Here is a 12,255-nt window from a genome sequence, read left to right on the forward strand (position 1 = left end):
TGAATGCATGGAACTGTACACTGTAAATGGGTGAATTCTATGGTGTGTAAATTATTTATCTATGAGGTTATTAAAAAAAAAAGTGCGGGCTAAGGACTGGCCCCTGCCCGCTGTGATAAAAGTGCAGAAATTGGGAGTAAGACTTCAGATACTTTTATAGCCATTTGACAGTTATTTCATATACGTTGAATATTGTAAAAAAACTCCACACGTGTCTTTTCCATGTTTACTTTTTAAATATTCATTTTTATTGCATATTATAAAAACATCAGTCTTCCACAGAACGGAAGAAAACCTCAGATGGTTGACCTAAAGGAACTAGAAGAGTTTAAAAAAAAAAAAAAAAAAAACAAAAAAAACCTGCCCGCCCCCGCGTCTCTCCCGGTGACGGACTACAATACCCAGAATTCCGTTAGACGCATATGCGGTGTTAACCTGTCGCCCCCGCCGCGACGTCCCGGGGGCGCGCAGTGCGTGCTTTTCTGCGTGCGCGCAGGGCCCTGTCGGCTTTTTCTGTATTGGGACTGACGCCCGCCACGAAAGGTGATGTCTCTCGAGAAAAAGCTAAAAGCTCTGGGATAAGAGGGAAGGATGAGTGATGCCGTTGGGCCACTTGTTAGGGCCCAGGAATTGTCTTGACATCCGAGCCATCATAACCAGCCTATCCCGAGATCCACCGGAAAAGTAACAGGGCGTTGAGGGGTGAATTTGACCGCAAATCAGGGTCGGGTAGCTGGCAGCAGGTTTTCTTTTTACACACGGCACGTGTTCACCCGGGTGTTCAGGGTTCGACTGAGAAACCAAGGTACTCCTTCCGAGTATTGGGTTTTTGTCAAGCGCGGCGGACGTGGGCAGGACTGAGCCCACTCCTAGCCGGGGACCCCGAGACCCAGTCATTCGTCTAGTGTACCGGCGCAGAGGATGTCCGTCAGTGGCAGAGGCCGTCGCTGTTTAAACTCCACTGTATCTGTTCACAGCTGGTTCCTGTCTCATTTATAGTACTGATGCCGGGGTTCCTGTTCACGAAGCCGAAGAATGGACTTTCACAAACACTCAAGGTACAGAGGCTTTTATTTAGAGATAAAGTGAAAGGACAGAGCTCCCAGCTCACATCCGGAGGGGACAAGAGAGTCTGGGGTGGTGCGTTGTATAGGGGTTTTATAGGCAGTTAAGGATTTTTGAAAATATGAAATAAAGCTTAGGGGTGTGGACTGGTTAGGTAGTACGTGAATATTTAGAATTAACTTAACAAGAGCAATTTCCAGCTCTGATGATTTCTCCCTGGAATACCAGCATCTTGGTCTGGGGGCATATGAAACAAGGCCACCTGCCCAGCTCCCATGGTGGGCTGAGGTATTGTTTGCTAAAGAGTAAGTTAAGAATTTCTAACATCTTAACTTCTTGGGTATTAAAATGCAATTTTATCTTTAAGGTGGAATCCCACTTGCCTTTTACTGTGTTGTTTATGGCTGGGCCTGCATACTAAATAAATTTGCCCAAGTTTGCAAAATCACTTCATCAGATCTGAAGGAGGAAGGACAGCACATAGGCCTGGGCCTTTTAGCATGTTAAAGTGAATCTTACACATGATTATAAACGATTAGCATAATAAAAACATGTGCTACTCTTCTTTATCTGGGGTACATTAACTGATCTCACTGAAGAATGACTCTAGAGCTGAATGTTTAACAGAGTTTTAGTAGGGGGTTTCCATATATGTAGTTACATTGCTCTGACTGCAAATATCCTGCCTTGCCTTTTCTGGAGGCCCTCAACCTACTCTGACTGCACCCATGGTCCCTGTCTCATTACCAAGGCCCCACCTTTGGGTAAGCTTTACTCATCTCATTGGTTAAACACTAAGGTAGTGATTAAATTGTTTGTTCTTTTAGAGTATGAGGAGAAAGGGACAAGAAATTATCCTGAAAGCAAATATACCAGAGACTATAATTCAGAAAAATAATTTTTTCAACAATTATAGCTCTTAATTAATGGCTACTCTTTGTAGAAACTTTGAAGATTATATATTTTCTTATTGCAAACAATTTTACTCTTTTATTTGAAAAGACAGTACTCAGTTTGGGATTTCTTTTTCCCTTCTGCTTTTATGGTCAAATTTGAAAACTAGCAAACATTCTTTTTAAGTGGAGTGCAGAAAGGAGCCCCTTTTCCTGGGGCATTAAGTTTTGGAGCAGATCCTACCATCTGGGTCAGATTAAGAATAAAGTCTCTAGTTAATGCATAAAAACTTGTTATTTTAATTTGTATTTTGTAATTAATTTGATATTAACAATGTAAGCAAAGTCATGTTAAACCAATCCTTTCACAGAAGCTGCATATTGGAATGAGATTTGGAGTCATCATAATGGAAGCAAAATACATGAAGGAAAAACAGTTATTTTTTTTACCAGCATATTTCATCTGACTACTAGTTGCAAATGGTTTTACCTAAGAAAATTTGTGATGTAAATGAAAAAATACCTTTTTTCTAGACTCATTGTTTACAAACATGCTTCGCCTAAGAGCTGTTTGTCCATTTTCCTGGAGAGTGTTTAAATTTCGACCTTTCAGTTGTGAACCATTAATTAGCCAGATGAGTAAGTGTACAGATGAAGAGCAAGTCTTTGATCTTATTGAGAAAAACAAAGCCATACTTTCAGAGAAGCAAGTGGGATATGCATTTAATATACTTTGGCAGTTTCGAAAGAGGAAAACCAACTTGTTAAAATATGTTGAATGTATCAGAGACCATCCCCAGTTTCCTACTCTTCACAATTTAACAACAAGTAAAATGAAATTCATGAATGATGGTACCCTAGTGAATGTGTTGTACATCACACAACGGTAAGCAATGTACTTTTAGATTTTGTAGAAATGATTGTATTTTTATATTTTAATTTTCTAAAAATCTCTTTAAAATGAAAAACTGTGGGTTGTGGGATTTTTTTGTAAATAGTTTTCCTGATCATTTACTATTTTTAAGATGTTTAGAATATATTCTTTGTGTCAATCATTTCACAGTGTATATGTATATAAAAAATAGGGCATTGTACAACCCAAATATATATAATTTTTGTTTGTTAATCATTTCTCAATTTTGCTGGGAAAGAATTTGAATAGACATTTTACATTGTTTGCAAGGGAATTCAGCCTACAGAAGAACTGGATTCCCTAAGTAAAGGATTCAGCAAGTGCATAGAGAAGCACACAAAAATTACAGTTGTCTGTTTATTGGTCCCATCGGTGGAAAAGCAGCAGTTTTCTCACATGATTATCCAACCTTAGGGAGCTATTTAAGATAGATGTCAGCATTGTACAAAGCAGAGATACAGTTGCTTTTGTAGGCAGTCAGCATATACAGGAAAGGGGCATAAGGCTTTACTTATTTTGGGGATTGGTGTCAGACTGAAAAAAGAGTGACTTACCTTTTTTGTGGTCTTTTTCAGGTTGCAGAGTTTTTTCTCTGAGGTACCTAAAAAGAGTATGCGATGATAATGGACAAGATACCAATTTTGCTTTATCAGTGGTCATGTTAGTTTAGAAAATGCTAACTCAGATAAAACTTAGGTCTTTATTGCAGGACTCTTCAGAGATGTTAATGTGTATTGTGAATCTCTAAGTGAGGGCAGTTTCCAAACTTACTTAACTACAAAACATTGTTTTGAAAACCTCAAAAGACTAATAATATCTGTCAGGCACAGATGAAGAAATGCTGCTTGGTGATGATTTGCCTAAACACTGCATTTCTGTATTTTTCTCCTAAGTCATATTTTAGTAATGAAGGGATTTCAAGAGTAAAATATAATTTTGTGTTTAAGTTTTTAAAACGGCAAGTAGTTTGATTTTACCTCATGACTTAACCTGAAAGTCTTTGACTTTTAGGAGACAAAAGTATTATAGCCTTAACATTATGTAGAAATTGCTTAAAAAGATTTTTAAACATAAAATATATAGTATATGTGGCTTAAATAATTATGTAAAATAGCCATTGTTAGTGAAGGTATGTTAGAAGAGGAACTCTTATTTGCTGCTGGCGGTACAGTATGTATTAAGAACTATAAAAATGCTTTGGACCTGTTCATTTTCATTGTTCAGTGGAGGGCATTATAATGAATAAAAGGATGGGAGGCATGGGATAAAGTATAAATATTTATTAGATTGTGTGAAGAAGTCAGAATGATGAAATGGCAATGGACCAGAAATAAGGTTGACTGTATAAGAGTATATTAACTTGAGGTTTACTTTTGCACTCTAATTCTCATTGTATGTGTGTTTTTAATAATTTTGAAATGTTTATGTATGGATAATTATTTTCTCTTAATTTTATTGAGGTTTGCTATTGAGGCTCGTGACCCACTAGTTGAAGCACTAGTTGCAGAAGCATGGAGAAGACTGGAAAGGCAAGTACTTTGTGTTCCTCATCTAAAATCAGGGTTATCCTTTTCAGGGTTAGTACAGTGAAATCTTGTAGTGAAAGAATGGGAAGGCCCTGAGCTTGCTTCTCATAGACACACCAAGTCAACAGCTCCATATAGAATAATTCTCTCTGAAAAGATCTGACGACTAGCTGAACAGGTTCTGTACAAGTGATGAAAAGCCCACATCTAGGTGGGTAGGAGAGGCAGAAACACTATCTTGCCAAGAACCCCACACATGGTGCATCAGTCCATAGAAGGAGGGATCTCACAAATACAGAGTGTATCCTGGAAGGGTGGGGTGTTTGCATCCATATCAGGCACCCCAACCCATGGGACCCGCACCAGAGAGACAAGAGGCAGAGAAGTCTAGCTTGAAAACCAAATGGACTTAATGTCCAATGGACCCAAAGGACTGTAAGGAATAGACTCTGCTCTTAAAGCACAAAAGCAGCAGGTTGAAAAGCACCTAGATTATATGTGAAGGAGATTCATTGACTAAGCTGAAAGCACCTGTTGGAAGGACAGAGGACCTTGGAACTCTCTCTGGGGATGGTGGTGCTGATGGTACCATTTTTACTCTCTACCTTGCTAGTACTGCTTGCCCTGCTAAACCTGGTGATGACTCACCCTGGTCCAACCCTGCCGCCACAAATCTGGCAGGCTGGCTTTTCCAGGATGGTGCTTCCCCGTGGCCCTACCCTACCAAAACTAGCAGGTGGGCTTGCCTCAGCCCAGACCTCCCCTGTGGCCCTGCCAAAGATGGTGGGTGCATGCAATCCATATGTGAGATACCTCTTGGAATGCCTGGCTTTGGTGACCAGGGGGGATTGCACTTCTGGGCCATGGGACTGAAACAATCAGAGACAGTTCTCGGCAGGCTACTACCCCCAGGGCACTGCACAGACAGCCGGCTGAAACATCCCTGGTCCTCCTTTGACCAGTCTTTCAAAACTGGGTAGCTGTTTTGCCAAATACACAGAAAGAAACAGAAAGTCAGGCAAAATGAGGAAACAGAAGAATATGTTCTAAACAAAAGAACAAGGTAAAACTCCAGTGAAACCCTAATGAAACAGAGATAGGTAATTTACCTGAAAAATAATTGAAAGTAATAATCATAACAGATCTCAGGAGAAAAATAGATGAGCACAGAGAGAACTTCAACCAAGAGATAGAAAATATAAGAAAGTGCCAAACAGAAGTCACGGAGCTGAAGAATACAATAGCTAAACAGAAAAATACATTGGAGACATTCAAGCACAAGTGAATGAAGCAGAAGAAAGAATCTCAGTGACCTGAAAGACAGGAGTGGAGCTCCCTGAAACAGAGTAGCAGAAAGAAAACAAAAATTTTAAGTGAAGATAGCTTACAGGATCTATGAGACAACATCAAGCAGAAAAACATTTGCATAATAGGGGTCCCAGAAGGAGGAGAGAAAATGATAGAAAACTTATTTGAAGAATTAATGGCTGAAAACTTTCCTAACTTGGGGAAGGAAATCCAGGCCCAGAAAGCCCAGAGAGTTCCCTATAAGATGAACCTAAAGAGATCCACACCAAGACACATTAAAATTAAATGTCAGAAGTTAAAGAGATAATATTAAAGTAGCAAGTGAAAAACAACTTGTTATGTATAAGGGAAACCACCCAAAAGACTATCAGCATATTTTTCAGCAGAAACTTTGCAGACCAGAAGGAAGTAGCAAGATATATTCAAAGTGCTGGAAGCAAAAAACTCTAAGAATACTCTACCTGGCAAGGTTATCGTCAGAATGGAAGGAGAAAGAGAAAGTTTTCCAGAGAAGCAAAAACTAAAGGGGTTCACCACTACTAAACTAGTCTTACAAAAGATGTTGAAGAGACTTAAGCTGAAAATAAAGGCCACTAATTAGAAGAAAACATGAAAGTAAAAAATCTCACTGGTAAAAGTAAATGTATAGTAAAGGTAATGGACTAAGCATAAAATTAGCATGAAGGTTAAAATACAAAAGTAGTAAAAATAACTATAACTACAATAACTAAGGGATACACAAAATAAAAGGATGTAAAATGTGACATCTAAAAGTATGGGAAGGAGTAAAAATGTAGTTTTAGAATATGTTCATTTAATTTAAAATAGATTGGTATACACATAGGCTGATATATATAATCCTTATATATAACAAAAACCTATAGTAGACAACATAAAAGGTAATGAGAATGGACATAATGCTAAAGAAAGGCATCAAGCCGCAAGAGAAGAAGAAAAGAACAGAGAGAGACTATGAAACAGCTAGAAAACAATGAACAAAATGGCATTAAGTGCATACAATCTATAATTACCCTAAGTGTAAATGAACTACATTCTCCAATCAAAAGATGTAGAGTGGATGAATGGATAAAAAAAGAAGACCCATCTATATGCCAATACAAGAGACTCAACTTCATATGTAAGAAAACAGCTGAAATTGAAGGGATAGACAAAAAATGTTTCATACAAATGGAGACCAAAACAAAGCTGGAGTAGGTATAGACTTCAAAACAGACTAATAAAATACAAAGTGGGATTTATATAATGGTAAAGGGATCAATCCATCAAGAATATATGATTGTAAATATTTAGGCCCTCAACATAGGAGCCCCAGAATATATCAGCAAATATTAACAGACCTAAAGGGAGAGATTGACAGCAATATTCTAATGATAGGGGACTTTAATACTCCATATACATAAATAGCTAGATTATCCAGACAGAAATCAGTAAGGAAACATTGACCTTAAAGGACACATTAGGCCAGCTGGACTTAATACATAGATACAGAACATACCACTCAAAGCAGCAGAATATACATTCTTTTCATGTGTACATGGAACACTCTGAGACAGATACATGTTAGGCCACAAAACAAGTGTCAGTGAAAATTAAGACAATTGAAATCATATAAAGAACACAATGGTGTGAAGCTAGAAATCAGTCACAAAAAGAAAACTGGAAAAAACTCAGGTATGTGGAAATTTAACAACATGCTGCTGAACAACTGATGGGTCAATTAAGAAGTCAAAGGAGAAATAACATACCTTGAAACAAATCAAAATACAACTTTCTAAAATCTCTGGGATTTAACAAAAGCATTTCTAAGAGGGAACTTCATAGTGATACAGGCCTACGTCAAAGAGAAATGAAAAATCTTAATCTATACTTAATCAGAAAAAGAACAAAGGAAACCCAAGGTTAGTAGAAGGAAGGAAATAATAAAGGTCAGAGTGGAAATAAATGAAATAGAGATTGAAAAGGCAATAGAAAAGACCAGTGAAACTAAAGTAAACCTTTAGCTAAACTCAGAAAGAGGGCTCAAATATCAGAAATGGAAGAAGGGAAGTTAAAACTGCCACAAAAGTAATACAAAGGATCAGTAGTGATTACTATGAACAATTCTATGCCAACTAATGGATAACAAGGAAGAAATGAATGAATTCCTAGAAACATTCTTCTAAGACTGAATCATGAAGAATTAGAAAAATCTGATACTGATTATTAGCAGAGAGATTGATTCAATGATTAAAAAGCCTCCCAACAAAAATTCCAGAGATGGCTGCACTGGTCAATTTTACCAATATTTGAAGAAGAGTTAATACTTATCCTCAAATTATTCAATCCAAAAAATTGAAGAGGAGGGAATGCTTCTAGACTCATTTTTTTTGGGTATCATTAATTTACAATTACATGAGGAACATTATGTTTACTAGACTCCCCCCTTCTCCAAATCCCCGCCACATAGCCCATTAGTCACTGTCCATCAGCGTAGTAAGATGCTGTAAAATCACTACTTGTCTTCTCTGTGTTGCAAAATCCTCCCTGTGCCCACATTACACATGCTAAATGTAAGGCCCCCATTCTTCCCCCACTCTATCCTTCCCTTCCTACCTGTCCTCCCCAGTCCCTTTCCCTTTGGTAACTGTTAGTCCATTCTTGGGTTCTGTGATTCTGCTGCTGTTTCATTCCTTCAGTTTTTGCTTTCTTCTTATATTCCACATATGAGTGAAATCATTTGGTACTTGTCTTTCTCCGCCTGGCTTATTTCACTGAGCATAATACCCTCTAGCTCCATCCATGTTGTTGCAAATGGTAGGATTTGTTTTCTTCTTATGGCTGAATAATATTCCATTGTGTATATGTACCACATCTTCTTTATCCATTCATCTACTGATGGACACTTAGGTTGCTTCCGTTTCTTGGCTAGTGTAAATAGTGGTGTGATAAACGTAGGGGTGCATCTGTCTTTTTCAAATTGGGTTCCTGCATTCTTAGGGTAAATTCCTAGAAGTGGAATTCCTGGGTCAAATGGTATTTCTATTTTGAGCTTTTTGAGGAACCTCCATACTGTTTTCCACAATGGTTGAACTAGTTTACATTCCCACCAGCAGTGTAGGAGGGTTCCCCTTTCTCCACATCCTTGCCAACATTTGTTGTTGTTTGTCCTTTGGATGGTGGCGATCCTTACTGGTGTGAGGTGATATCGCATTGGGGTTTGAATTTGCATTTCTCTGATGACTAGTGATGTGGAGCATCTTTTCATGTGTCTTTTGGCCATCTGAATTTCTTCTTTGGAGAACTGTCTGTTCAGCTCCTCAGCCCATTTTTTAATTGGATTGTTCGCTTTTTATTTGTTGAGGTGTGTGAACTCTTTATATATTTTGGATGTCAACCCTTTATCGGATCTGTCATTTGTGAATATATTCTCCCATACTGTAGGATGCCTTTTCTGTTGATGGTGTCTTTTGCTGTACAGAAGCTTTTCAGCTTGATACAGTCCCAGTCGTTCATTTTTGCTTTTGTTTCCCTTGTCCGGGGAGATATGTTCATGAAGAAGTTGCTCATGTTTATCTCCAAGAGATATTTGCCTATGTTTTTTTCTAAGAGTTTTATGGTTTCATGGCTTACATTCAGGTCTTTGATCCATTTTGAATTTACTTTTGTGTATGGGGTTAGACAATGATCCAATTTCATTCTCTTACATGTAGCTGTCCAGTTTTGCCAACACCAGCTGTTGAAGAGGCTGTCATTTCTCCACTGCATGTCCATGGCTCCTTTATTGTGTATTAATTGACCATATATGTTTGGATTAATGTCTGGAGACTCTATTCTGTTCCACTGGTCAGTGGCTCTGTTCTTGTACCAGTACCAAATTGTCTTGATTACTGTGGCTTTGTAGTACAGCTTGAAGTTGGGGAGCGAGATCCCTCCCCATTGTTGTTCCTTCTCAGGATTGCTTTGGCTATTCGGGGTCTTTGGTGGTTCCATATGAATTTTAGAACTATTTGTTCCAGGTCATTGAAGAATGCTGTTGGTAATTTGATAGGGATTGCATTGAATCTGTAGATTGCTTTGGGCAGGATGGCCATTTTGACAATATTAATTCTTCCCAGCCAAGAACATGGGATGAGTTTCCATTTGTTAGTGTCCTCTTTAATTTCTCTTAAGAATGTCTTGTATTTTTTGGGTTATAGGTCTTTCACTTCCTTGGTTAGGATTATTCCTAGGTATTTTATTCTTTTTGATGCAATTGTGAATGGAATTGTTTTCCTGGTTTCTCTCTCTATTAGTTCATTGTTAGTGTATAGGAAAGCCACAGATTTCTGTGTATTAATTTTGTATCCTACAACTGCTGAATTCCAATACTATTTCCAGTAGTTTTGGAGTGGAGTCTTTAGGGTTTTTTATGTACCATATCATGTCATCTGCAAATAGTGACAGTTGGACTTCTTCTTTACCAGTCTGGATTCCTTGTATTTCTTTGTTTTGTCTAATTGCTGTGGCTAGGACCTCCAGTACTATGTTGAATAACAGTGGGGAGAGTGGGCATCTCTGTCTTGTTTCTGATCTTTGGTGCAAAGCTTTCAGCTTCTTGCTGTTCAGTATGATGTTGGCTGTGGGTTTTTCATATATGGCCTTTATTATGTTGAGGTACTTGCCCTCTGTACCCATTTTGCTGAGAGTTTTTATCATGAATAGATGTTGAATTTTGTCAAAAGCTTTTTCAGCATCTATGGAGATGACCATGTGATTTTTATACTTCTTTTTGTTTATGTGGTGGAAATGATGTTGATGGATTTTCTAATGTTGTACCATCCTTGCATCCCTGAGATGAATCCCGCTTGATTGTGGTGTATGATCTTCTCGAAGTATTTTTTAATTCGGTTTGCTAATATTTTTAGAGTATTTTTTCATCTTTGTTCATCAGGGATATTGGTCTGTAATTTTCTTTTCTGGTGGGGTCTTTGCCTGGTTTTGGTATTAGGGTGATGCTGGCTTCATAGAATGAGTCTGGAAGTATTCCCTCTTCTTCTGTTTTTTGGAAAACTTTAAGGAGAATGGGTATTATGTCTTCTCTGTATGTCTGATAAAACTCTGCGGTAAATCCATCTGGCCTGGGGGTTTTGTTCTTGGGTACTTTTTTGATTACCACTTCAATTTCGTTCCTGGTAATTGGTCTGTTTAGATTTTCTGTTTCTTCCTTGGTCAGTCTTGGAAGGTTGTATTTTTCTAGGAAGTTGTCCATTTCTTCTAGGTTTTCCAGCTTGTTAGCATATAGTTTTTTGTAGTATTCTCTAATAATTCTTTGTATTTCTGTGGGGTCTGTCGTGATTTTTCCTTTCTTGTTTCTGATTCTGTTGATGTGTGTAGATTCTCTTTTTCTTTTTATAAGTCTGGCTAGGGACTTATCTATTTTGTTTATTTTCTCAAAGAACCAGCTCTTGTTTTCATTGTTTTTTTTCTATTGTTTTATTCTTGTCAATTTTGTTTATTTCTTCTCTGATCTTTATTATGTCCATCCTTCTGCTGACTTTAAGTGTCATTTATTCTTCTTTTTCCAATTTCGATAATTGTGTCTTTAGGCTATTCATTTGGGTTTGTTCTTCCTTCTTTAAATATGCCTGGATTGCTATATACTTTCCTTTTAAGACTGCTTTTGCTGCGTCCCACAGAAGTTGGGGCTTTGTGTTGTTGTTGTCATTTGTTTCCATATATTGCTGGATCTCCATTTTAATTTGGTCGTTGATCCATTGGTTATTCAGGAGCATGTTGTTAAGCCTCCATGTGTTTGTGAGCCTTTTTGCTTTCTTTGTACAATTTATTTCTAGTTTTGTACCTTTGTGTTCTGAGAAGTTGCTTAGTAGAATTTCAGTCTTTTTGAATTTACTGAGTCTCTTTTTGTGGCCTAGTATGTGGTCTATTCTGGAGAATGTTCTATGTGCACTTGAGAAGAATGTGTATCCTTTTGCTTTTGGGTGTACAGTTCTTTAGATGTCTATTATGTCCATCTGTTCTAGTGTATTGTTCAGTGCCTCTGTGTCCTTACTTATTTTCTGTTTGGTGGATCTGTCCTTTGGAGTGAGCAGTGTGTTGAAGTCTCCTAGAATGAATGCATTGCATTCTATTTCCTCCTTTAATTCTGTTAGTATTTGCTTCACATATGTTGGTGCTCCTGTATTGGGTGCATATATATTTATAATGGTTATATCCTCTTGTTAGATTGACCCCTTTATCAGTATATAATGTCCTTCTTTATATCTTGTGACTCTCTTTGTTTTGAAGTCTATTTTGCCTGATACTAGTACTGCAAACACCTTCTTTTTTTTCCTTGTTGTTTGCATGAAACATCTTTTTCCATTGCTTGACTTTTAGTCTGTGCATGTCCTTGGGTTCTAGGTGAGTCTCTTGTAAGCAGCATATAGATGGGTCTTGCTTTTTTATTCATTCTGTTACTCTGTGTCTTTTGATTGGTGCATTCATTCCGTTTACATTTAGGGTGATTATTAAAAGATATGTACCTATTGCCATTGCAGGCTTTAGATTTGCG

The 12,255-nt window shown here is 37.7% G+C and overlaps 1 protein-coding gene across 6 annotated transcripts in view; it reads left to right on the forward strand.

The window, feature by feature from the left end:
* Positions 1–424: 424 nt before the first annotated feature.
* Positions 425–12,255, forward strand: part of FASTKD1 (FAST kinase domains 1) — a 62,136-nt gene continuing 50,305 nt past the window's right edge. For 2 of the 6 annotated variants that reach the window (XM_057503935.1, XM_057503936.1), the window contains exons 1-3: positions 557–1,058; positions 2,330–2,844; positions 4,332–4,400. In XM_057503935.1, the coding sequence (XP_057359918.1) occupies positions 2,510–2,844; positions 4,332–4,400 (404 nt within the window). In that variant the 5' untranslated portion in view covers positions 557–1,058; positions 2,330–2,509. The other 4 variants (XM_036888069.2, XM_057503937.1, XM_057503938.1 and 1 more) reach the window with 4 other exon arrangements.

The sequence above is a fragment of the Manis pentadactyla genome, chromosome 6 (assembly GCF_030020395.1).
Source record: "Manis pentadactyla isolate mManPen7 chromosome 6, mManPen7.hap1, whole genome shotgun sequence".
NCBI classification, from domain to species: domain Eukaryota; kingdom Metazoa; phylum Chordata; class Mammalia; order Pholidota; family Manidae; genus Manis; species Manis pentadactyla.